Raw genomic sequence first — 27,342 nt, 5'->3', positions numbered from 1 at the left:
TACAAAAGAACAAACAAACAGGATCATACCTGGAGGAGCAGAGAGAGAGAGAAAAATGGTTAGTGTGGCAGTTTAAATACACTGAGCCCAGGTGGCTCCAATTACCAACAACCCTCTGCTGCCTGCAGTAAGAACCACGCCTGCAAGACAGGGGAGGAGCCGTGACACTTCACTGTCTTCACTGTGTACTGTGGCTTGAATTCAGAGTTTGGGGGTCGTCTCACAAACTGCCTGTGGCCCTTGGACCCAAAAAGAACAATTTTACTCTCATCAGTCCACAAAATGTTCCTCCATTTCTCTTTAGGCCAGTTGATGTGTTGTTTGGCAAATTGTAACCTCTTCTGCACATGCCTTTTTTTTAACAAAGGGACTTTGCGGGGGATTCTTGAAAATAGATTAGCTTCACACAGACGTCTTCTAACTGTCACAGTACTTACAGGTAACTCCAGACTGTCTTTGATCATCCTGGAGGTGATCATTGGCTGAGCCTTTGCCATTCTGGTTATTCTTCTATCCATTTTGATGGTTGTCTTCCACGTCTCCCTGGTTTTGCTCTCCATTTTAAGGCATTGGAGATCATTTTAGCTGAACAGCCTATCATTTTTTGCACCTCTTTATAGGTTTTCCCCTCTCCAATCAACTTTTTAATTAAAGTACGCTGTTCTTCTGAACAATGTCTTGAACGACCCATTTTCCTCAGCTTTCAAATGCATGTTCAACAAGTGTTGGCTTCATCCTTAAATAGGGGCCACCTGATTCACACCTGTTTCTTCACAAAATTGATGACCTCAGTGATTGAATGCCACACTGCTATTTTTTTGAACACACCCCTTTCAACTAATTCAACTAATTGCCCAATTGCACAGCCTTAAGAGCGTGCATATCATGAATGCTGGGTCTCATTTGTTTTCTGAGAATCTACTGAACCTACTGGTAACTTGTTTGCCATGTAGCAATAAAAAATATACTAAAAACCTTGATTATTCTGGTTAGTCACATTGTACTGCTATTATTTTGAACAATACTGTAAGTGACACATGCGCTGCTGGAGCAATGTAGTTTGACTCACCATTTGCTCATAGTACAAACATTTTTTTTTTAGAAAGATGAGAAAGGACACAACGGTTAATGTCTAATAGAAAGCAAATAGCGTCAAGACCTTAAAACAGACTCCATGGTCATCGCCTCATAGCACCTGTCATATTAATAATATCTAGAGATCCATCTCTCATATGCAGGAATTTATCCTGCCTGTAGGATTGTGCATATATTCATACTTTTAATTTTACATATTGCCTATTTTTACAGCACCGAATTTATAAAACATGACATGTTAAGTTTATTTTGTTGTTGTTTTCAACTGTGTTGTGAATAAGTTGCGTGAGATTACATTGGTTTATAGCATGGGTCTTCAACAGGGGTTCCAGGGCCTGGTATTACTAGGAGTCCTTTAAATATTTTTTTATGAATTAATTATTTTTTTAATTAGGCATCATACAAAAATGCATTAATAGGCTAATAACAGAAATTATAAAAAAGTGAACTGAAATCCAGTTATATTATAAAATAAAACTTAATTAAAATTAAGGTTCCCCTATTAAAATCTATAAAATAAACATTAATTCTTGTATGTTAACAGTATGTATATGTGTATACAAAAAACCATGATAATTGTATATATTTGTAAAGTAACCATCATAACAAAGAATGTTAATCTAGTCTTAATTTGATACATGTACTGGGGGTACATTGCTCCTCCTCTCTCTTCATGCCTTTAAAAATGGTTGTAGACCTCTGTTTTATAGTTCTGTCAAACATTTACTTTTTGTGAATGTCTTTTTTATAACTTTTTGAAATCCTGACTTCTTCTATGTGCAGTGAAATGTACTCCAGCATTATTAAAACAGAGCAGCATTACGAGAGGATGATGTATAAAGAGGCATTGAAGAGCGGCTTCTTCGAGTTCCAGGTAACACATGGACTGATAAATCAATAGCTTGTCTGTCTGAATCAACATCTGTTAGGTTAAGTAAAGAGATATAAAGCAATTTTAGTTATTTTGGAGAGACTTTAGTAGCATTCATTTGATGTTTATAAATTACAGTCAGTAGTATATATAGAGACTGTTCTGTTTTTACAACACAAGTTTGTGTTTTTTCATAGGCTGCGAAGGATAAGTACCGTGAGCTAGCCATCGAGGGCATGCACCGAGATCTTGTGTTCCGCTTTATTGAGTACCAGACACTCCTGCTGGCTCCCATCTGCCCCCACCTGTGTGAACACACCTGGACCCTGCTGGGGAAGGTGAGACCCCCTTTATGCTGTTTTCACAAGGAATTTACCACAACATTTTACTGTGAGCGGTCCTGTTTAGGCATTGCAGTGAATATCACTTCCTCTGGGCTCATGTTGGTCAATTATGACCTACTTGCTCTTTCTGATGTTAGGACATCATCGAAGATTGAGAATAAAAAACTAAACAAATCGAGCATTGTAGGGCTGCATAAAGATCAATCGCGACTAATCGTTTGCAGAATAAACGATTTTGTTTACATCATAAACGTGTGTGTACTGTGTATAATAATTATGTATATATAAATAAATACACACACATTCACACATCATTTTAAAGGAATACTCTATTTTAAAGGAATTTAAAAAAAATCCAGATATATACTTACCCCCATGTCATCCAAAATGTTGACTTCAGTCAAGCAGAAATTAAGTTTTTTGAGGAAAACATTCCAGGATTTTTTATTTATTGGACCTCAACAGTTTCAATGCAGTTTAAAAATTTAGTTTCAACGCAGCTTTAAAGAGCTCTAAACTATCCCAAACGAGGCATGAGGGTCTTATTTAGCAAAACAATTGTCATTTAGAAAAAGTCCTGGAATGTTTTCCTCAAAAAACTTAATTTCTTTTTGACTGAACAAAGAAAGACATCAACATTCTGGGTGACATGGGGGTGTGTTATCATCTCAGTCCTTCTAGGAGAGTTTTTTTGTGATTGTTGCTGGCAAAAATCCTTGATCTTGCGGCACGTTTTCTTAAAAAATGTGATGGAATATGCGGGATATTTATGCGATGAAACTGCGTGAACTTGCAAAAACTGCATGAACTTCCAAAAACTGTTTGCAGCTTTTGGAGCTTTTCATTGATGTTCACATCGCGTAATTATGTCACTTCTCAACATTCCTATTGCTACGAAAATGCGGGGATTATGAAATCATGCAAGCCCCGCATATTTTGCATGCAGAAATCTGCAATTTATGTGGCAAAAAAAGCGCCGTATTTAAAAAAGTAATCCTTTAAGAAAAAATATCTATACAGTATTGTTCATAATAATAGCAGTACAATGTGACTAACCAGAATAATCAAGGTTTTTAGTATATTTTTTTATTGTTACGTGGCAAACAAGTTACCAGTAGGTTCAGTAGATTCTCAGAAAACAAATGAGACCCAGCATTCATGATATGCACGCTCATAAGGCTGTGCAATTGGGCAATTAGTTGAATTAGTTGAAAGGGGTGTGTTCAAAAAAATAGCAGTGTGGCATTCAATCACTGAGGTCATCAATTTTGTGAAGAAACAGGTGTGAATCAGGTGGCCCCTATTTAAGGATGAAGCCAACACTTGTTGAACATGCATTTGAAAGCTGAGGAAAATGGGTCGTTCAAGACATTGTTCAGAAGAACAGCGTACTTTGATTAAAAAGTTGATTGGAGAGGGGAAAACCTATAAAGAGGTGCAAAAAATGATAGGCTGTTCAGCTAAAATGTCCTCCAATGCCTTAAAATGGAGAGCAAAACCAAAGAGACGTGGAAGAAAACGGAAGACAACCATCAAAATGGATAGAAGAATAACCAGAATGGCAAAGGCTCAGCCAATGATTACCTCCAGGATGATCAAAGACAGTCTGGAGTTACCTGTAAGTACTGTGACAGTTAGAAGACGTCTGTGTGAAGCTAATCTATTTTCAAGAATCCCCCGCAAAGTCCCTCTGTTAAAAAAAAGGCATGTGCAGAAGAGGTTACAATTTGCCAAAGAACACATCAACTGGCCTAAAGAGAAATTGAGGAACATTTTGTGGACTGATGAGAGTAAAATTGTTCTTTTTGGGTCCAAGGGCCACAGGCAGTTTGTGAGACGACCCCCAAACTCTGAATTCAAGCCACAGTACACAGTGAAGACAGTGAAGCATGGAGGTGCAAGCATCATGATATGGGCATGTTTCTCCTACTATGGTGTTGGGCCTATTTATCGCATACCAGGGATCATGGATCAGTTTGCATATGTTAAAATACTTGAAGAGGTCATGTTGCCCTATGCTGAAGAGGACATGCCCTTGAAATGGTTGTTTCAACAAGACAATTACCCAAAACACACTAGTAAATGGGCAAAGTCTTGGTTCCAAACCAACAAAATGAATGTTATGGAGTGGCCAGCCCAATCTCCAGACCTTAATCCAATTGAGAACTTGTGGGGTGATATCAAAAATGCTGTTTCTGAAGCAAAACCAAGAAATGTGAATGAATTGTGGAATGTTGTTAAAGAATCATGGAGTGGAATAACAGCTGAGAGGTGCCACAACTTGGTTGACTCCATGCCACACAGATGTCAAGGAGTTTTAAAAAACTGTGGTCATACAACTAAATATTAGTTTAGTGATTCACAGGATTGCTAAATCCCCCCCAAAAAATGTTTGTACAAAATAGTTTTGAGTTTGTACAGTCAAAGGTAGACACTGCTGTTTTTTTGAACACACCCCTTTCAACTAATTGCCCAATTGCACAGCCTTAAGAGCGCGCACACGATGAATGCTGGGTCTTGTTTGTTTTCTGAGAATCTACTGAACCTACTGGTAACTTGTTTGTCACGTAGCAATAAAAAATATACTAAAAACCTTGATTATTCTGGTTAGTCACATTGTACTGCTATTATTTTGAACAATACTGTATATGAAGTATTTATATACAATATAAATTATATATAAATATAAACATTTATATTCACATGTGAATATTTGTTTATTATTTACATGCATCTGTGTGTATTTACATATATGCATAATTATGAAACAAAGTACACACACACTCATACACACACTCATACACACACTCATACACACACACACACACACACACACACACACACATATATGATGTAAACAAAATTGTTTATTCTGCAAACGATTAATCATGATTAATCGTTATGCAGCCCTGGAGAATTGATGTAAAGTAATTTGTATTTGGAGTTTTCATTTTGCTTAAATCTTTAGTAGAAAAGGTGTTTTCTTAGCACCATTGTGAGGCTTTCAAGTAAAAGTATGCAAGCTTACCTTAAAGGTATAGCGGAAGATTTTCCCGAATTATTTAAAAGAACCGCCCCTCCGTATTTTTTTAAAAATGCACACGAAACTCTCTACCTCCTCCCGAGAGGGAACGCCTGTTAAACGCGTGCACGAGAGAGAGAGAGAGAGAGAGAGAGAACATGCAGGAGCCTAGTTCTTCTATTCGCTCTGTTTACAAGTTGCTGTCGGCATGTTTACCGTGTCTGTGCGGTTCGTGACTCGTGCCAGGGCTAGCATCGCTAATCATAGCTTACATCAACTTTTACTAGCAGTGATTTTAAATGGATTTCTCCAAATAGCATGACAAAATGTACCTTTCCTGTAGAAACTTCGCGTGGGAAGCCCAACCTGTCCTTTTAGCTCACACCAGCAGCCAGCGTGTGAAATAGTCTCCCATAAACAGTCTGGTCTTGTTTCTTTCTTTATAGTCCTTTCTCTTCTTGTCATACAATTCGTAGACACTTTTCCTCTTGCGACCCTCAGACATTTTGAAAAAAAAACACAGCGAGAACGCGAGCTTCAATGAATGGTTGAAACCGTAGCACAACACACATACACGTGAAAGTGCGCATGTGCAGAAAGCGAACCGAGAGGCGAGCACGTACGACGGTTATACGTCAACATATAATCAGAATGATTGACATCTGGGATGACCAATAACAGAGGTGATCCACCCGGAAAACGAAAATCTTCCGCTATACCTTTAACAAGTTATATTTCACAGGCAGGATTTTTTTAAGCATGTATCTTAAATGTAAACAAAGATTGTCTTGTTCCATTGTGGGGAGCTTTTCATAATCCAAAATAGGAATGCCCTAAACAAAAGGTAAAAACAAGGGATGCAGACCGATTAAAAATAAATAAATAAACAGCTATTTTTTTAAAATTTTGTTTATGTTAGCTAATGTATTTACCAATTTTAACAATTAAAACCTGTTACTAAAATATCTAAATGACCTCTAAAGATGAAGAGGATTCTGCAGCTTACACAGTTAACCTCTTCAGGATAGACCATCCTTTTGAAACCCCCTAAAAACGTCATGCCGTGTGTTTTCTCTTTATATAGACTAGTTCTGTAATGAAGGCTAGCTGGCCCACTGCTGGTCCGGTGGACGAGATATTGATCCGATCCTCGCAGTATCTGATGGACACAGCCCACGACCTCCGTCTGCGTCTGAAGGCTTACATGCAGCCAGCCAAAAGCAAGAAAGATTATTTACTCACATTACATCATGCTAAAATAGCTGCTTTAGCTGGTTACACTGATGGTTGAATAGTGTATCCCACAATGCAATGGGGTTGTTTGGACCTTTCCATTACCAAATTAGCATATGTTTTTTTTAGTGATGCACCGAAATGAAAATTCTTGGCCGAAACCGAAAACCGAAAAAAGGAAACAAAGGCCGAAAAACCGAAACCGAAACACCGAAATAAATTATTATGCCAATTATTAGTACAATTGCATTTATGGCTATCACTGTGTGCTAACTTTACTAGGGGTGTGTGACACATAAAAAAAACTCACAGTTCGGATCACATTACAGTTTTTGAGGCACAGATCAGATTATTTTTCGGATCAGCAAAAAGCAGGTGGGAAAAATCTAATAAACAATAAAGAAATTGCAAACATTTATAAAAGAAAACAAAGTTGTACATTAATAAGGTCTGAAATTAGCTTTAGGTACAGAAATCAAATTAAATTAATCATAACACAATATATTAAATATATTATTATTTTTTAGAGCTATTTGTCTCTTTGTCATGGGTTGTTTGATAAACATTAATGACACAGACTTAAGTAGGTTAATCTGACTGTAATCTATACGGACATAAACAAATGTTTTTATTAGAAAAAGAATACTGTGGAGAGAATTTTGTTTATATGTGCCCTGTCAATAACAGAGAGAATTTATGTTTGCTTGTTTTTTTTTAAACGCGTCTCTATTCAAATTATTACTCTAGTGCAGCACTGATTTGGAGACATTTACAGTACATTAAAACATTAGGATAGGTGAAGAAAAGAAACCGATCCTCCATTGCAAACACAGTTTAGAACAAACAAGAAGACAACAAAGAACAGGAATCAAACAATATGGTAACAAACATGCTCCACAGCTTTCTGTTTATGGATGAAATAAAATTAAAGAAGAAAAACGATAGTATGTGTGCAAATGCTGTCTATTTCCTTTGTATAATTGTTTGTAGTGGAGTGTCCTGTCTAAATATTTTCACGCGCATGCGATGTTGTACGTGGACTGTACGCGCACTGTCCGTGCGGTCTCAAATTTTGGGCTGCAGGACCCTCCTGATGACGAAAATGATGGCGCGCATACGCGGACGTCCCTAGTATAATTTCGGCTTTAAGGGCACTTAAACGCATGCATATACAGAGACTGATGGTGAATCCCAAACAGCGCAACAGTCGCTCCACATAAAAACGTTACGTTGTGTTTCATTGCTTTATTCGCCAAATGTACGTTAATGGATTACAGTAAGAGACACATAGCGCGACTTTCTCTAAAGTTTACACATCAAGACATGCTTAATCTTTGCAGACGCGTGCAAACAGCTGGACCCTGAGTGAAACCTGCTTGAGCACGAAGGGGAGGGGTGGGAGACTGATCACCGTGAGGCTGAGTGAAACCCAAGCGCTAGCGCACAGATGAAAGGGGCGCGGTTGACATTCATTTTCGGTTTACATTTTCGGCTGGATTTTTTATTTCGGCCCGAAACCGATAATGCCATTTTCGGCCGAAATTTTCGGCGACCGAAATTTCGGTGCACCCCTGGTTTTTTTATGAGATCGCAATTAAATATTCATTTGACAACCCTGTTAAAACGACATCATTACATCATAAATAACGTTTGGGAAAAGCCCAGCAATGTATATTAGGAAACTGTACAGTATTTAGTAAAAAAGACAAGTTTCACCTCAACGTTCAGTTGTTATTGAAGTGATACCTGCACCTACAGACCCCAAAGGTCCTGCATGCAAAGCAAATCCCACCAAAAGAGAACTCGCTTTAGGGCTGAATCAAGTCTACAGCTGTCATTTTGAATGATTTCAGCTCTGTCACCTGACATGAGAGCAGTGCATTATCCCTAACTGACCGCTGTGACTCCAGGCTTTTCTCGGTTATGTTTCTGTGGCCTTGTGTTAATGGACGTCACTTTGAATAAAGAGTTATCCAAAGGAGTTGTGCTGATGGGGTTTAGGCCCTGAAGGAAAAATATCCTGCCAGTGGCTTGAAACAAAAACAGATAAACATTGTTGAGGCTTTAGTTATATTTGTTACATTTTAAAGTTCTCCAAATATAAATGATAAAATCACAGAACTTGTAACTACAGTGTTAGCAACCCATTTCAAAGGGACACAAGATCGTTTTTACAACTATATTACATATTTATAATACATATTTTTACACTTTATATGATTGTTTGGAGGTCTTATGCACACCAGAAGCAAATGTTATCATTTGTGTAAGTAGATTTCATACAAAGTCAATGCAAAGATGCAAACAGACAAAAATTCGCACAGGACGATGTGAATGAGGCGAATTGGGTTACGCGATTGCTGCGAACATGCACTAGTCGCCTTAAACGTGTCTTCCACGCAATTTGAAAATATGAAACTCAACACAAAATTAACATGATGTGAATTTAAATCCTGCAACTTATCTAGACCGAGGAATGCAATGCTTTGCTTTTGGTGTGCATACACAGCAATAGTGGGGCCTACCAAAAAATTATGTTTCAGAGGCGTTCCAAGTTAAACATTGTCTTTTGCATGCACTCTTAAGGCTTGAGTATAGTCTGTTTTTTACGTGTATGCCAATGTACACGCATGGTTGAACGCACAGCATTGCAAAGCATAGTTTATTTCACTGGTACGTGTACGCAGACATTTAACACATGTGCATTGCGACAAAATGCAATGCGTCTCCTGATCTACATACTACATTCTCCTTTACGCACGTGCTGCACTTACAATGTAAGCAGGGTTTAAAAAATCCGGCAGTAGGCGTACAAACGCAAGCACTTTTCTGATGACGAAAATTGCGTCACGCACACTTCGATGTTTTATTTTATTTAATCATTTAGCTGACGCTATCCAAAGCGACTTACAATTGCTATATATGTCAGAGGTCGCACCCCTCTGGAGGAACTAGAGGTTAAGTGTCTTGCTCAGGGACACAATGGTGTGTCACACTGGATTCGAACCCGAGTCTTTCACACCGAAGGCGTTTGTCTTCTCCACTGCGCCATCACCATCCCAGTGTTTTGTGTAGTGCATGATGTTGTCTTCTCAGTTTTCTTGTATTTTGTTAACTCTTTTTCTCTTTGACAACTACAGAAAGGGGACAATAAACCTCCAGCCAAACCCACCCACTGTAGCATCTACGTGGCAAAGACCTACCCACCCTGGCAGCACAGCGCCCTCTCTCTGCTGGGCAAACATTACAAGGTACTCTTTCATTCATTAACTACAGAAGATTTTCATTTCGAAGGACATGTCATTCAAAGCTTGCATTTGTTTCTTTTCCTAAAATGGGACAACATTGATGATGTATGTGACCTCCAGAGAACACAGCCTTTCAAGTGAGATGTAGCTTGTCTTATTTAAAAGAGTGTCTTTACATATTTAAAATACACATTTGTTAAAGTAAAGAATGAAATAAAGTCAATATTATTCCCATTTTTACAAGATGTAATATAAATATATTTTGCATTGTATTAGCCCTTTTATATCATACCTGATGGTCGAAACGTTGCACTATTCAATTATATCTGGAGCATAAAGTGTGTGGCAGTTAAAGTATATTGAAGCAAATGGAAATGGAACATTTTATGTAACATTTATGTTTCTGTACAATACTCTGTTGCTATTTCAGTAGTGAACGCAGAGGGTTGAATCTGAAAAAATCCACAAATATCTGTTTTCAAACTTCTTCTGTCATTTGCAGAGCAACAATGGAGCTCTGCCTGACAATAAAGTCATTGCCATGGAGCTGGGAGCCATGCCAGAGCTGAAGAAATACATGAAGAGAGTGATGCCATTTGTAGCTATGATAAAGGTATTTTAAGGTGTTTGGTACTTTAAGAGAACAGTCAAACTGGACTTACAAAGCAAACAACCGTACTATTTATGCAGTGTTAACTGTATATGGAGCGCATTTTGCAAGTTTTCTCTGTGTGAATTTTTTGTATGGTCTTATATTTTATTAATATGCCCAATTAGGCAGAATGATTCATCCCGCAATGCATGTGTTTGTTTAGCGTACCCATTTATCCTCTTCTAACATCTCTTTCTTGAATAATTTTTTAACACAAATATTGAATGAAATGTTACTTTGTTTACACATTAATATTATTTTGGTAACACTTTACAATAAAGTTCATTGGTTAACATTAGTTGATTACAGTAGTTAACATGAACTAATAATGAACTGCACTTATACAGCATTTATTAATCTTTGTTAATGTTAATTTCAACAGTTACAAACACTTTATTAAAATCTTGTGAACGTTAGTTAATGCACTGTGAACTAACATGAACAAACAATTAAAAGCTTTCTAACATTAACAAAGATTAATAAATACTGTAACAAATGTATTGCTCATGGTTTGTTCATGTTAGTTAATACATTAACTAATGTTAACTAATGAACCTTATTGTAAAGTGTTACCATTGTTTTTAACATGTTACATTTAAAGGTTCACTGTGTACATTTTTAGCAGCATCTAGCGGTAAGATTTTAAACGGTAAATTGCAACCAAAGACATAGTCCACCACTCACCCCTCTCTTTCGAAACGCATGGTGAAACTACGGTAGCCACCACAGGACAAACTCATCGTCAGAGACGACGCAATGACGAAATGCGCTCTGTAGAGCAGTTTGTCAGTTTAGGGCTACTGTAGAAACATGACAGCGTCTTGAAGATACAGACGTGTATGTAGATAAAAACGGCTCATTTTAAGATAATACAGTTCTATTTGTAAGATTTTTATACACCTCAGATAATATTAGGGATGCACCGAATATTCGGCCACCGAAAATTTTCGGCCGAAAATGGCCCAAAAGTGGATTTTCGGTTTTCGGCCGAAAGACTTTTATCACCGAAAAAATACGGCCGAAATAATGTGATGACGCAAACAGAAACCGCGACCTGCACGTGCTTGTCTGAAGTAACATATCTGCGGTGTGGACTAGATTTCTCTCAAACCCGCGTCCGCCGAATTTCTGACCAGGACCTCCGCAACCTCCGCAATGCCTTTTCTCTGGGCATTTGTGTACTGTTTTCACAAGCTCCGACTAAACATTCGTTCAGATTAACATCCAGAATAACAGACATTTAACATGATTGCTTTTAAAATTAGGGATGTGCACGAATGGTCAAACATTCGATCTGCAATAATAATTAGAATGGGGAAAAAATGATATTCAAATGTTTTTAATCCGCCACCGCAGCATTACGGCTACTGCTCATTTAATCCTTTTTCACTTCACCTCTACGGTCTTTTACAGACTTAAAATATACATGAAAATTAATATGTTTGTATTTCTGATTGTTTTTGTAATTCAGATTGCAGACTCATTTAAGTGTTTAGAGTTTAATGCCGGGTGTTAAACGTGCTTCTCCGCCGCCGCAGCCGTGTGCATCATGAGAGATTTGTTCGCTTCCTTATATAGCCTTGTTTATTTTGTCATTAATACGACACGAGACACACATGGAAAGCGAAACGGAGAACATTAATTTTATCTGTGGATATGGTTATAACGAACCCGAAAACTGCAAATGCCGTAACAGCAAACATAGCTCCGTTTTGTGAAGTGTTGTTAAATTAAGCTCGTAACTTTGCACCCTCAGCAATAATGTATCAAGCCAGCTTGCGTTATTTGTAACATAATATTAAATTCAGATATATTTGTTAGATCCGTTTTTTGTTCTCACTGGATAACAACAGAGCAGAGTTTTTTCTGCAGCTGGCATTAATGAGAAAAACGGGTTTCAGCGGAGAAGGTAGGCTAAATATGACTTTCTATCTAAACAAAAACATGTCAGACTAAATAACGAAGATATTCACATTTGACTGAGCCTTCGACCCATTCAGGGTTTTAACGTGCATTAAAATGTCATCATTTTTATCAGCATTATGTAACATTAATGTTAAACAAAACCACAACTAGCACATCTCAGTTTTTTAATTGTATACTGCATGGCAAACAAGCACCAAAGGATTAATTAAACAAACAGTTTAACTTTTAACAACCTGATGTGTCACTAGTAGCCTACTCATCAGTTTTTCCAGACGTGAGGCAGATAGCCTAAATCAGTGGTTCCCAAACTTTTTCAGCGTGCGGCCCCCCTTGTGTAAGGTACATTCCTTCGCGGCCCCCCAAAGAAAATTTGTGACAAAAAACTGTTCTACAACTCAAAATTTTAATAAAAAAAAATTAAATTATACAAAAAAGTAGTGCTTTTGGTTAGTAGCCTTATTTTTTTTATTTAATTACACAGAATTCATGATAAATTAATGTATTTCATAAAATGTCATAAAACTGGGGCCCCCCTGGCACCATCTCGCGGCCCCCAGTTTGAAAACCACTGGCCTAAATAACTGAAGTTGGGTTTGTTTATGCCATATGCTGTTTGGCTTAATTTTCTTCTCAAATTGTGTGTGTTGACTCCATTTCTATTACACGCAAAAATACCATAAGTGCAATGGTAGTACTAATAATTGGCATAATTTCTTTCGGTGTTTCGGCTTTCGGTTTTCGGCCTTGATTTCCTCTTTTTCGGTTTTCGGTTTCGGCCAAGAATTTTCATTTCGGTGCATCCCTAGATAATATAGTTATGTATATAATATTAAAGGGGACAGAGAATGAAAAACCATTTTTACCTTGTCTTTGTTGAATAATGGTAGTCTACCCACATTCACAAACATACAAAAAGTGCTAGACATGCTAAACATCTCAGTCTCATAGAAATTCCTCTTTTAGAAATGTCAGCCAGAAAACAGCCCAATCTAAAAAACTGATGCTTATGACATCACAGGCATCTAACTGCCCCTCCACTTTAAAATAATTGGCTACATTTTTTGAGTGGCAGCAAAGTCAGCCAATCAGTAATGAGATTGCAAGTTAAGCCAGTAGGGGGAGCCAAATAGGTGCAAAACCACTTGTTTAAATTCCACTACCCTAATAGAGCTATCTGAGAGAGGTTTTTAGGAAGCTTCTAAGGCATTACAGACCCAAACTAAAAACATTTTGTCTACATGTCACATCACAGAACAAGGATAAATACTCCGTTCAATCATTCTATGTCACCTTTAAGTTTCTGTCAGGGGATCCTCTTAAAAGTTACACAATGCACCTTTAAAGGGATAGTTCGGCCAAAAACGATATTAAACCCATGATTTACTCACCCCCAAGCTGTCCGAGTTGCATATGTCCATCGTTTTTCAGACAAACACATTTTCGGATATTTTAGAAAATATTTTAGATATTTCTGTTCATTAAATGTAATGTTGCGGGGTCCAGCAATAGTCCACGACCTTCAAGTCCAAAAAAGTGCGTCCATCCTTCACAAATTAAATCCAAACGGCTCCAGGATGATAAACAAAGGTCTTCTGTGGGTGGTCCGTGCGGTGTTGTTGTAGAAATATCCATATTTAGGATGTTGTTGACTTTGTAAGCTGCCTTCCGGTAGCGCCGCCATCTTGGACTCAGGAGAGAGGATTAGCGTAGTGTACGCACTTTTCTTAGTGACGTATGACAAATTCGGAGGGCGGGGGCACAGAGCAGCAGCAGAGAAACTCTGTACGCTGCGTAAGCTCTCATCCTGAATGCGCATCACTCCAAAATGGCGGCGCCACCGGAAGGCAGTTCAAAACGTCAACAACATTTTAAATATGGATATTTCTACAACAACACCGCACGGATTACCCACAGAAGACCTTTGTTTATCATCCTGGAGCCGTGTGGATTTAGTTTGTGAAGGGTGGATGCGGTTTTTTGGGCGTGAGGGTCGTGGACTATTGCTGGACCCCGCAACACAACACCCAATGAACAGAAAGATCCAAAACATTCTCCAAAACATCCGAAAATGTGCCTGTCTGAAAAACGATGGACACACGCAACTCGGACAGCCCGGGGGCGAGCAAACCATGGGTTCAACATCGCCCTTGGCCGAACTATCCCTTTAATGCTTAAATTTACTTAAACCTTGGGATGGGTTAAGAATATAGATTGTAATTATATAACTATATAAATAGGAATTGGATTGTCAAATTGGCCTTAATACTCAGCCATGCTTACAACTTACAGTAGCTTAAGTTGTTTTTGTTAAAAAAAGCTTAGTGAATTATTTTACACACTTCAGTATCATTCAAATTTATTTCTATAGCACTATTTAATTATGTTTAGCAAAATTGATTCTTTCAGTGCAAAACCCTCTAAGTGCATGCAAAAATCTTCACTGTCCTTTCTGATTAAAGTTAAAAGGCTCAAAAAATCAGTCAATATCCTAATATATTCAGTAAACTATCTTTAATTCAGTTAAACTTCAGTTTATCCGATTCTTCTTTAGTGCGCTTAGAGGACTTTGCTGAAAAATCATTGTGATGTTAAGTGGATTCTGCCAAACAAAGTATTTCTGAATGGCCTGAGGCCAAGATTGAGTAGTTTTGAAGTGAAAGTGTTTGATGAACTTTTAATATGTGCCGATAGCTATCGGATAAAATCATTATCTAATGATGGTGGCGTTTTTTGCATGTCATACAGTCATTTTTACATTTTATGTGAGATTGTCAAGTGTTCTGGTTAAAAAAATACAAAGTCCTTGTTTGTTTTCAGGACAGCCTTGAGAAGAAAGGACCCCGGGTTCTTGATCTAGAACTGGAGTTCGATGAGCGTGCTGTACTGCTGGACAACATTGTTTATCTGACCAATTCACTCGAGGTAGCAGCAATAAAACTGAAAGACTGAAACAAGTCGCAAGTGATGCTCTAACCCTGCGATTTTGACCGATTGTGTCTCTCTATCTCCCTACTCAATAGATGGATCAGATTGAGGTGGTGTTCGCCTCTGAAGCCGATGACAAAGTAAAGGAGGACTGTTGCCCTGGGAAACCATTCTGTGTCTTTAGATCTGAGGTGATGATGATGGCCTATTGTCATAGCCTCCACACTCTCTATTGTTTCTCAGTTTGTTCTAACGGTTGATCTGCCCTGCACCACTGTACATGCGGGGAGAGGGTGGCTATTTTTAGAAGCGCTTTGTGCATGTCATGCTCCTTTGGTGCATCTCATATTACTACAGTGTAGGCGTACAAGCATTCATTCAGACATAAAACCTCCTTTTTGATTGTTGCCTTGCTTTTGGTTGCTTGTAAATTCATTTTAGTAAATAATTGCTTAAAGCACTACCAAAAAAAATGAGAAAGCTCCTGTTTATTTACTCATGCTTGTGTTTCAGATGAGTGGAGTGCACAGACTACTAATCTGCATATAAGTTTTTTTTTAAGATCAGAAATGAGAAAACATTTTTTTTAAGTGGTCTCCCAGTCATAGCTGGTCATGTGACCAGGGTTGGGTACAGGCACCTGAGAACTCAAATGTGACCTTGATGATCGATCACAAAAAAATATTTTAAATGGGCCATGGCATGAAAATCATTTTCCATGTTTAAGTGCTATGATTGGGTCCCCAGTGCTTCTATCAACCTAGAAAATGTGAAACAGATCAACCCAGTAACTTAGTTTTGGTAAACCATTCTCTACAAGCACATGAAAAAATAGGTCGTTGAAATTTGGCTCTCTTCATGATGTCATAAGGAGCTCTTATTATAATAATACCACCCCTTAATCGACACTATCCAACCACAGCACTGCCATTTAGTGCAGAGAAAAGCACAATTGAGTTTTAATTGCAACAAACCACCATCATTGTGATCAGTGTTTGAATTTTATCAGCTCATTTGCATTTTAAAGGACACACCCAAAACGGCACGTTTTTGCACACCTACAAAGTGGCAATTTTAACATGCTATAATAAATTATTTATATGGTGTTTTGAGCTAAAACTTCTCATATGTGCTCTGGGGACACAAAAGATTTATTTGACATCTTAAAGCTTGTGCCATGGCCCCTTTAATATTTTTTTTTGTTGGGTTTCATGTGGTTCACATTTGAGACTGAGGGTGTGAGTTATGTATGTATATAAGTTTTTAATTTTAGAGTTTGACTGACGTAAGTGGCATGGGTATATTTGTAGCATTAGCCAACAATACATTGCATAAGTCAAAATAAATAAATAAAAATGCCAAAAGCATTTGGATATTATGTAGATATTATGTTCCATTAAGATATTTTGTATATTTCCTAACATAAATATATAAAAAAAATTAGTTTCGTGAGTGGATGCAGCAAAATCGCGAACACAATTTTCTGGGGATTTCCAGTTTGTTTTTTATGTAAAAGCTTCATTACAGCGGCAAGCCAGTCGAGATCGCTATAACAAACATTTTCCTTAAGATTTGCATTTCTTGAGCCTTCATTTGGATTTTAAATGCGATTTTTCTCCGCCTTTTGATTTGTTTCACCATCAGATTCAAACTTTTTAAATCGTTGCATTTCGTCATATCCTAACAAACTATACAATGGAAAGCCTAGTTATTTAGCTTTCGGGTGATATATAAATCTAAATTCCAAGAAATTGTCCATTACGACTTGTTTTGTGGTCCAGGGTCACATATATTTCACTAAAGAGTTTTAATGGGGCCTTTAAACTGTCACATTTTAGATGCAAAATCCATAAATCCATCATCATGTGCTGTAACCTCTGTCTCTCTCCATTAGCCGGGAGTATCAGTGTCAATGGTGAACCCACAGCCGGCCAATGGTCTCTTCTCTACAAAGATTGAAATTCGACAGGGAGATAGCAAAGACTCCATCATTCGCAGACTATCCCGAGTTAACCGAGGGATCAAGGGTGAGATTAAAATCTTTATAACATTCCTCTTTCTAAGAAATACTGTAATGTATTTTTTGTTTGGGAAAATGTCATTAAAGAAAGACAGCCCAAGTACACTTATTAAACAAAATGTTTTCAAAAATAAAGTTTGGTAGTCTTTTAAAGGTCATTGAATAAATATCTCAGAAAAGTAAATTGGTTTATTTTTATATCTTTGTGTAACGTTCAAACATAAGGCACGACTCGAGTCTCTAAATAGTTTTGATGCCAATTCTTGTTATTTCATTTTGGTGATTCAAGACTAATGCTTTTATAAAACTTTCAGATATATCCAAAGTGAAGCTGATGCGTTTTGAGGACCCTCTGCTTGGTCCCCGAAGAATCCCTGTTCTGGGAAAAGAAGAAGAGGGTAAACTCGCCATCTCAAAAAATTCAGTCTTTAACATCAGCCTGGAAGAACACAAAGTTCACATTACTGATAATGGCCTGAAAATAGACATCGGAGACACTTTAGCCTATCTGGTCCAGTAAGATGAGGGACTCCAACTGTTATTTTATTTACTAGAGGTTTCTTTGTCTAAATAAAACAACCAGCTGCTGAGACTAAAGTTGCATCGAGGCAAACATCAGCAAATGATTCACAAGTCTCAGTATTTAAATCAGTACAACACTTTCATATGACATTTTCCATAATAAAAGCCCAGGGGATTGTTTTGCTCTGCAAGATGTTTGTTTGAGAGATCATAAAATGACACTTTTATGTTCCTTGGATATTATAAACAGGATAATTGATCTCTATTAATCATTTTTGTCACTTATGGATTATATCATTCAGCTTGTTCAGAGTAATACTACTACAACGAAATCAAAACTATAGTTTTATGATCACTACTATTTTTAGAAGCTCCAAACGTGAGAAAAGAGGATGTGTAAGCCCCTATGGATGCTTCAAAGATATTTCTGTGAGTTCTTACTGTTTATACATGTATGAATTTCCATTTATAACTTGTACATCTGTCCTGTATTTTACAGCCAGACCTGTACTTACAAACTATAAGTTTGTGTCAAGGATTTGTCTGTGTTGTCTGATATTTTGTTGGTCCTCAATCTGTCAAATTTCAGTGAACATTTAATAAATAATTGCTAATAAAATCTAAATCTATCTCTTTAAATTTCTCTGACTATGACACCACCTTAGGTTATATTGTGGATGTGGTCTGCACATTCTTGGGTAATGATGTCATTTTTGTTTCACCTGCTGTAACTAATTGAAACATTTTTAAGATGTTTGTTTTTAATTGGAATATCAGGAAATTTGAAATTCACGATTCGTCACTATTCACATTAAGTAAGGAATAATTGGCAACTGGCCATTGAATTAGCCTATTTATAAATAAAGCAGGTGTGGATTATTTCTGAATAATACAACGGACCGGAGTCAATTATTTTGCTTATACCACATGTACCACACCATAAGACATAGTTCAGGTGTTTTATTTGAAGACTGACAGGTTTTTTTTGCTTAAAATGCTATTGTGAGTTGGACTTTTTTTGCGCATGTCACCTAAAGCCTCCATTTCTAATTCGAAAAGATCATTTTACAGTGTGAGAGAGAGATGCACTTGTGTTCACAATAATGAGAACAATTTGAAGAAATTGACCTTTAATTTTGACCTTTATTACACCACTCGTTTGAATGCTTGATTCTGATTGGCCATTTGTGACATTTGCAGGTGTGTATTCTCAGATAACAACCACTCAAAACTAATAACACACAGTTACCTGGATGCTGCAAATCATTTTGTACAGTTTAATATTACACAAAATTAAAAATTAATTTCTTTTAATAACATATGTGACATCATATTTACAAATGATTAAACCAAATAGCATGTTTGTGACATTTAAACGTGTTATCTTAAAGGGACACTCCACTTTTTTTGAAAATATGCTCATTTTCCAGCTCCCCTAGAGTTTAAGATTTGATTTTTACCATTTTAGAATTGATTCCGTCAATCTCCGGGTCTGGCGCTACCACTTTTAGCATAGCTTAGCACAATCCATTGAATCTGATTAGACCATTAGCTTCGCGCTAAAAAATAAGACAGACAGAAAATTAAAAGTTGGTATTTTCTAACAATGATATTACGGACTGCCTTAGTAACTTTTAATGGCAGGGGACTATTTTCGGGCACTGCGTAGTATCATTGCGCCTCCTGCAGTCATGTTACAGCAGCAAAGTCCTTGATTATTACGCCAGAATGAGAGTATAGTTCCTAACCATATCGGCCTAGAAAAGGACTTTTAATTTTCTGTCAGTCTTAGTACACGATGTAACTACAGAAGAGTCAAGTTTTAAATAGAGACAATGTCGAAACTCTTTGGTTGTTTTTTGGCGTGATGCTGATGGTCTAATCAGATTCAATAGATTATGCTAAGCTATGCTAAAGGTGGTAGCGCCAGACCCGGAGATCACGTGAATGGATTCCAAAAAGGTAAAAAATCAAATGTTTAACTCTGGGGTAGCTGAAAAATGAGCATATTTAAAGAAAAGTGGAGTGTCCCTTTAAAACCGAAATTAAAAATGTATTTTTCTCGGGGAAGGTCTGCATTTGTTAATTATGAGCAAATAAAATATTTCAAATCAATACTCGATGTTCCTTATCTTACTTAAGAGGTAAATAGCCGGGTAATAAACAAGATAATGTACAGGCAGTAGGTTGTTATCACAAAATAAGCGCCTTTAGTGTGATACAAGACCTGATCAAAGTGTCTGGCATATTTCTACGTTAAAACAACTGGCTGCCTACATTATCCTTTACATAATGTTTATATATGTATTTACATTGTTCTAGTTGTATATTAACAGGAATTAAGCAAAAACCGAGCAATGTGTTTTTTCCATTTTCTTCTTTTTTTAATTATTTTATTTATTCATTCTTTTCTTTTTTTGGCTCCACACATATATTTATGCTTATTTGTTGAAATGAAAACTGTTATTTCTGTTAAATTTGGCGTAGGTATCTGGAACTGTAATGCCATCAACAGACCTGGAACAACTTCAGAGGTCTGTGTTTACTGAAAAAAAAATGCACATCCTTTGTCAGCCAATCAGAATGAAGCATTTAACAGCCCTGTGGTATAATAACATTTTATGGTTTCTATAGTCAAATTGTCCTTTTATATGAAAACATTGTGCTTTAAAATGTAAAAAAAAATGGTTTGACTCTTATTCTGGTTTGACATCTTTCCATTTTAAAACAATGCTTTGGTATTTCTGACATTTTCATATGAATGACATAATTCAAATCTTTTTGATGTCACATTTTCAATCTAAACAATACACTGCCGGTTTTCTGAGAAAGGCCTATTAAAGAAAAGCTCATATACATCGTTGGATAAAGGCGAGGTTATCTACACATTAGCACGTTGAAAGAGACACACACTTGAACAGACTTCATTTCCAAACATATAAGCGAGTCGTCCCATATAACCCAGTTTGATACGTGTTAGCTGTGTTGTAAAAAGGAAGTGATGTGAGACATTAACCTCAAGTGAACGTGCTATTCTGCATTGTCTCATTTGTGAAGCATCACATACAGTCTGAATCAGCGGTAAGCTTGTCTCGCATGTGTGTGTCTTTTTGATTTTTTATAATTTTATTATTTCACTGTATGATATTTTGCATTATAATTGTATGTGTGTATTTGGGTCATAAGTACTAGTGGTATATTTATATGTTGCCCTGCAGGTCCCATTGGTGCATGATGATGTGTTGCTTCTTGTGATGCTCAAGCTATTGTTCGTTTTACAATATTATGACTTGTGAGATATAAACCAGTTGCATTTGTGTCAGAGTTTGAGCCTATTGTGGGTTTGTGTGTGAATTTTGTGTATATTAAGACGGCTGGGGTCTTATCAGCTCAAAGCAGCTCTCTCAGCCAGCTGGCTATCAGAAGCGACACTGTCACTACGGGAAACTCTGCCCTTTTTTCGGCAGTATGTTGTCATTGTTGGGGACTGTCAGCCAAGTTGACATCCACTACTTTGTACTTGTTGACCCTCATTATTATACATTTAATTACGGGACGTAATGCTCTCACAGAACTGTCAAAACTTTCAGGTCAGGTCAGAATTAGTCATTTATTATTTTATTTAAAGACTTGCACATCCATATTCTTGATTAAGAAGAGGTTTCGTGTGTCCTTTTCAGCATCTAATGGACTCCCCAGGTGGAAGCGATGTGGAAGAGAATGTAACAGGAAGTGAGAAGGTTGAACTTCCTGTTCTCACTCAACCTGGGCTTGGCGTGACCACGACCACAATGACCACCATCACTCAGACAGGAGGAGGATGGAGCACGGGACTTTTTAACGTGTGTAGCGACAGCAGCACATGTAAGAGAAACATATCAAATATACTTTTGGGGGTTATAAATATGAACATTTTTGGGTTAATTTAACCCAGCGGCTGGGTTTGGCCCTATTTGAAACAATGCTTGGAAATAAACCAGGATTTTGCGTACATGCAATTTAACAAGAATATGTGACTATAATATATAACAATCTTCACCCCTCTTGGGTTCATGCATGACTTGGTTTGTTTGTTTTCTCACATTTAATCATATTTAATGACTGTTCCTTAATTAGTATAAATTGGTAATGATTTTCCATTAAACTATCCAAGGAGATTAGTTTTCCAATTAAAGAGACAGTTCACCCAAAAAATGAAAATTAGTGAACTTTCTTAGTGAAAGTTCTTAACCTGTATGAATTTATTTTTTCTGATGAACACATAAGAAGATATTTTGATAAATGATGGTAAGCACACAGCTGATTGTAACCATTGACTTCCATAGTAGGAAAAACAAATACCATGGAATTCAATGGGTACCGTCAACTGTGTTCATCATCATTTATCAAATTCTTCCATAATATCTGTTTTCCTACTATGGATGTCAATGGTTAATCAGATCATATAAAATATCTTCTTTTGTGTTCATTAAAATAAAAGAAACTTATACAGGTTTAGAACAACATGAGAATGAGAAAATTATGACAGAATTTTCATTTTTGGGTGAATCTCTTTAATCCTATTTTTTGCAGTGGATCAAATATAATATCATGTACATTTTTTTTATAAATCCCCTCTCCTCTGTACAGTTTTGATGGGTGCATTTGTGCCATGCTGTCTGGACCTGAGTCTTGCTCATCAGTATGGAGAATGTCTGTGTTTACCTTTGCTGCCCGGCTCTACGTTTGCCATGAGAGTGGGCATCAGAGAGCGCTTTAAAATCAGGGTAAGGATTCAATGTTAATATATCTGTAGTGTTTTCATGATACAGTTAATACAGCTGGGTTATTATTATCAGGATATACACATATGTGACCCTGGACCATAAGGGTAATTTGATAATATGTAAAAATGTATACATCCTCTTAAAAAATTGCCTTTAAAGTGAGATTTTCCAGCTTTCCTAATGTTAAACATTTGATTTTTACCGTTTTGGAATCCATTCAGCTGATCTCCGAGTCTGGCGCTACCCCTTTTAGCATAGCTTAGCATAATCCATTGAATCTGATTAGACCTTTAGCATTGTGCTAAAAAAATAGCCGAAGAGTTTCGATATTTTTCCTATTTAAAACTTGACTCTTCTGTACATTGTGTAACTAAGACTGACAGAAAATTAAAAGTTGTGATTTTCTAGGCCGATATGGTTAGGAATTATACTCTCATTCTGGCATAATAATCAAGGACTTTTTGCTGTAACATGGCTGCAGGAGGCACAATGATATTACACACTGCCCGAAAATAGTCCCCTGCTATTGAAAGTAACCAAGGGGACTATTTTCGTAATATGACTACGCCTGTGCAGCCATGTTACAGCAGCAAAGTCCTTGATTATTACGCCAGAATGAGAGTATAGTTCCTAGACATATCGGCCTACAAAATCACAACTTTTAATTTTATGTCAGTCTTAGTTACACAATGTACGGAAGAGTCAAGTTTTAAATAGGAAAAATATCCAAACTCTTTGGTTATTTTTTAGTGTGATGCTAATGGTCTAATCAGATTTAATGGATTGTGCTAAGCTATGCTAAAAGTGGTACTACCAGACCCGGAAATCAGCTCAATGGATTCAAAAATGGTAAAAATCAAATGTTTAACTCTTGGAGAGCTGGAAAATGAGCATATTTTGAAAAAAAGTAGTATGTCCCTTTAAAGTTGCCTAAATTAATCCCTATAGCAACACATAAAAATAAAGATAAATAAATTTTTTATATATTTATGGTAGGAAATTTACAAAGTATCTTCATGGAACATGACCTTTACTTTAATATCCTTATTGACATAAACGTAAAACCGATCATTTAAAGCCACACAATCTATTGTTGGCTATTGCTACAAATATAACCGTGCTACACCCTGTTTTTGTGGTCCAGGGTCACATGTTAGATACATTTTATCCAAACCATTTATTTACTGGGAATCAAAGCTACAACATCATGCCTATCGGACAAATGATCTGCTCACACCACTGCTATGCTGATGAAATTCAGATCTATACTGCCTGCCAACCAGACTCCATTAACCAGATCACACATCACTCTCAGCAGGTGTCACTGAGCTAAAGACCTGGCTAACTTCCAACTTTCTGAGTCTAAAATCTGAAATCTTAATTACCTGTCCCCAACCGTTAAAAAAGTCTCTCCTAGCTTAAACCTCGGTGCTACATTTATTATCCCATCTGCCACTATCAAAAATCTAGGTATTACAATAGACTGCTCACAGTCCTTAGATTTTCCGTAAAAAGCAGCATTTTTTCAACTCTCTGTGTCAGTACAAAAAGTGCTGAAAAACTGGTACATGCTTTTGTCACATCATCACACATTGATAATTGCAACTCACTATTTTATGAATTAACATAGCAGTTTTTTTCCATTTGCAATATATTCAAAACTCTGCTGCGAGAATGCTAACATCCACTAAACACTCTACTAGTCTCACCCATGCCCTTTATTATCTTCACTTAGCTGTCTCGTTTTACCTTCAAAGTCCTTCTGTTTACCTTTAAAACACTCAATGGTCTTGCTCCCTCTTATCTTTTCGACTTACTCTCTCCCTATATTCCTTCTGGTTCACTTCGATCTCTGCAACCCTCTGTGTGTACCCGTCTATAGATAGCAGGTCTGTCTCTGTTATTGCTCCTAAGCTATGGACCTCACTGCCCCTTGCTCTAAACTTTAAAAGTCTAAACTAAAATTTATCTGTTTAATCAGTACTATTGATCATATTGTATCTCTTCTTTACTCTTTGTAAGTTTGGTCTCAATTCTTCTGCTTTTTATATGTATACAAATATTTGAACTCTTGCCAAATGCAACTGCAGTAGCTTATATCTTGGACTATGGCAAATGTCCTCTGCCCATTTCTGTTCTCTTTATTTGTAATTGTTTGATTTATTATTATAACTATATTCTTGAGCATAATAAAGGTGCTATAGAAATTTCACATTATTAGTATTATTATTATTATTATAATCCTTGCACTGCCAACACAATGCCTTATACCTGTTGAGCTATTTGTGTCCTCAATAACTTCTTATGATTGCATAGTTATTTTATTCACCATCTGATAACTTGGCTTAGTATGTATTGCAAAAAAAAGTTTTGCTGCAAAGCATTTGTTTATGTGTTCATAATGTGTTTTATTATCATGTTATAACATTAATGGGTTGTATATGAAAATCACAATCTACATAATTTAATAAAAAAATGTATTAAAATAATTCAAACATTTTATGCATTTTCTAAGAAGATGCGCATTTTGTTTCTGCCCCTGAATCACCTCTACATTATGTTTAAAGGAAAACACCACCATTTTTCAATTTTTTACTATGTTCTTACCTCAACTTAGATGAATTAATATATCCATGTCTTTTTTCAATGCGTGCACTTGGTCTTTGTGCAGTGCATTGTGGGTGTGTTGGCATTTAGCCTAGCCCCATTCATGCCTATGGCTCCAAACAGGGATGAATTTAGAAGCCACCAAACACTTGCATGTTTTCTCTATTTAAATGAGTAGTTACATGAGTAAGTATATTGGCACAAAATTTTGTTTGGAGCCATAGGAATGAATGGGGCTAGGCTAAATGCTAACACATTCACAATGCGCTGTACAAAGATTAAAAGTGCATGCATTGAAAAAATATAGGTATGTATTAATTCATCTAAGTTGAGAAAACACACAATAAAAAAAACAAATATTGAAAAATGGTTGTGTTTTCCTTTCAGGAAGTGTCATGTTTATAGTAAACTGTAAAAATTATTTGCTGCCTTATTTTTAGTCATTTCAACTAGTTATTATTTATCTTGACTGAAGATGAGTTGTTATAACTACAGATGAGTTGTTTGAACTTATAAAATATAGTTGAAAAAAGTCAACTTCATTCTATAAGCTGCAGCAACTCATCTCTTGTCAAGATAAATAATAGTAAGTTGACATGAATTTTTTAAAATTTAAGGCAGCAAATATTTTTATAGTGTATGTTTATAGTACATTTATAGTTTTATCTGTATTTTATTGTCAAATTTGATTCCTAGTAGTACATTATTATTCTTGGCTTAAAGTACAGGAATTGTAAATAGGAACAGTGAATAATGTGTAAAGATATCGACTATAAAACATTCATGCACCAATCTTCAACTCTAACATGGGTTGTTTTAAAAGAAAAATATCCTATGGTAATACTATTACAGATTTGATACATTTGTGATTTTTTTAGCAAGAAATATTGAGATAATAATTTATATATATATGAGCCAGCTTTTGATAATATAAATGTTAAAAATAGCAACTACTGTAAACTGTAATCTAAAATTTCAACCCAACAATGTTGACTGTACGGAAAAAATATAATAAAAATTGAGGTAGAACTGTTAAATCTGTCGGAGGACAAACATCTTTATTTTCCAGCTAAAGCCTAATTTGCCCAAAATAATATCTAGTAAAAATACATTAAAGTGCATCTACTCTGTGTGTGTGTGTGTGTGTGTGTGTGTGTGTGTGTGTGTGTGTGTGTGTGTGTGTGTGTGTGTGTGTGTGTGTGTAGGGCAGCGTGTGTGAAGACTGGACTGCGGTATATTGCTGCTACCCCCTGGCCCTCTGTCAGATGATCAGAGAGATGAAGAAGAGACTGAAGACACAGACCTACACTGTTTCAACAATGCTGGACAACTCCTGAGACACGGTGTACGTGCGTGTGTGTATGTGTGTGTGTGCGTTTGTGTGTGTGCGTGCCTGCGAGCAGACATGCATTTTAAACATTTTCCTCTTGAATGTTTTTGGTGACGGTAAAATACTGAGGGGTCTGTCAGCTGTCAGCATGTTTATTACCCGGGGTCCTGAACTTCACGCAGGGTTAGACATATCAACACCCTCTGCTTGAAGATTGATGTACCTGACATTTCAAACTGATGGAGAGATGGAGGAACAGATGGGTGGATATGGATGAGAGGAGGCCTATGATGTGTTCTGGGTATCATATTAAATCGATTACAATTTTACATTTACATTAAAGATTTGGTTTTACATTTAAAGGTGAACCGTGTAATTTATGCGGCAATAGGGTCACCAAACATACACGCCTCTCACATCTGCCACTGGTCGGATAGCCCCAAATTCAAGGTATTGGTTGAGTAAATGTTACGGTGTTGAGTTGGTCTCGATTCTCAGACTAACAGAGCAATGTTTTGAAAGCCCTGCTGACAAGACACCATGAAATTACAAACCAGTTTACACTGGATAATGCATCGGATAAGTAAACCCATGAATAATTTAGCTATACAGGATTTTAATCTTAAAAATATTTCACACATGACCTCATAAAGTTATATTTACAATTATGGTTTTTGAAAGTATTTCATAAAAAATATGTATGTATGAAAGTATGCAAGGGACATTTTATAAACTGGTCTGTTTGATAAAATGCTTATTAAACTGAATCTGACAACACAAA

General features: G+C 36.6%; 2 protein-coding genes across 5 annotated transcripts in view; both read left to right on the top strand.

The window, feature by feature from the left end:
* Positions 1-18,483, top strand: part of LOC129423771 (leucine--tRNA ligase, cytoplasmic) — a 37,090-nt gene extending 18,607 nt beyond the window's left edge. Inside the window, exons 24-32 of the mRNA XM_073871161.1 lie at positions 1,879-1,969; positions 2,164-2,304; positions 6,417-6,561; positions 9,710-9,816; positions 10,316-10,426; positions 15,209-15,313; positions 15,412-15,507; positions 17,211-17,343; positions 17,651-18,483. Coding sequence (XP_073727262.1) covers positions 1,879-1,969; positions 2,164-2,304; positions 6,417-6,561; positions 9,710-9,816; positions 10,316-10,426; positions 15,209-15,313; positions 15,412-15,507; positions 17,211-17,343; positions 17,651-17,856 — 1,135 coding nt within the window. The 3' untranslated portion in view covers positions 17,857-18,483. The remainder of the gene's footprint in view (positions 1-1,878; positions 1,970-2,163; positions 2,305-6,416; positions 6,562-9,709; positions 9,817-10,315; positions 10,427-15,208; positions 15,314-15,411; positions 15,508-17,210; positions 17,344-17,650) is intronic.
* Positions 18,484-20,730: 2,247 nt separating this feature from the next.
* On the top strand, positions 20,731-27,342 carry plac8l1 (PLAC8 like 1). 4 transcript variants are annotated; one of them, XM_055180232.2, is made up of 4 exons: positions 20,731-20,939; positions 21,539-21,722; positions 22,488-22,624; positions 26,437-27,342. In XM_055180232.2, the coding sequence occupies exons 2-4, from the start codon at positions 21,545-21,547 to the stop codon at positions 26,566-26,568; spliced, it is 447 nt and encodes a 148-aa protein (XP_055036207.1). In that variant the 5' UTR covers positions 20,731-20,939; positions 21,539-21,544; the 3' UTR covers positions 26,569-27,342. The 4 variants fall into 4 exon arrangements, with proteins under 4 accessions (XP_055036207.1, XP_055036209.1, XP_055036206.1 ...); XM_055180234.2 differs by having other exon boundaries at positions 20,889-20,956; XM_055180231.2 differs by lacking the exon at positions 20,731-20,939 and adding an exon at positions 21,302-21,448.

Source organism: Misgurnus anguillicaudatus, chromosome 9 (assembly GCF_027580225.2).
Source record: "Misgurnus anguillicaudatus chromosome 9, ASM2758022v2, whole genome shotgun sequence".
NCBI lineage: Eukaryota > Metazoa > Chordata > Actinopteri > Cypriniformes > Cobitidae > Misgurnus > Misgurnus anguillicaudatus.
Note: the sequence above shows the minus strand (reverse complement) of the source record. Positions and strands in the feature narration are given on the sequence as shown.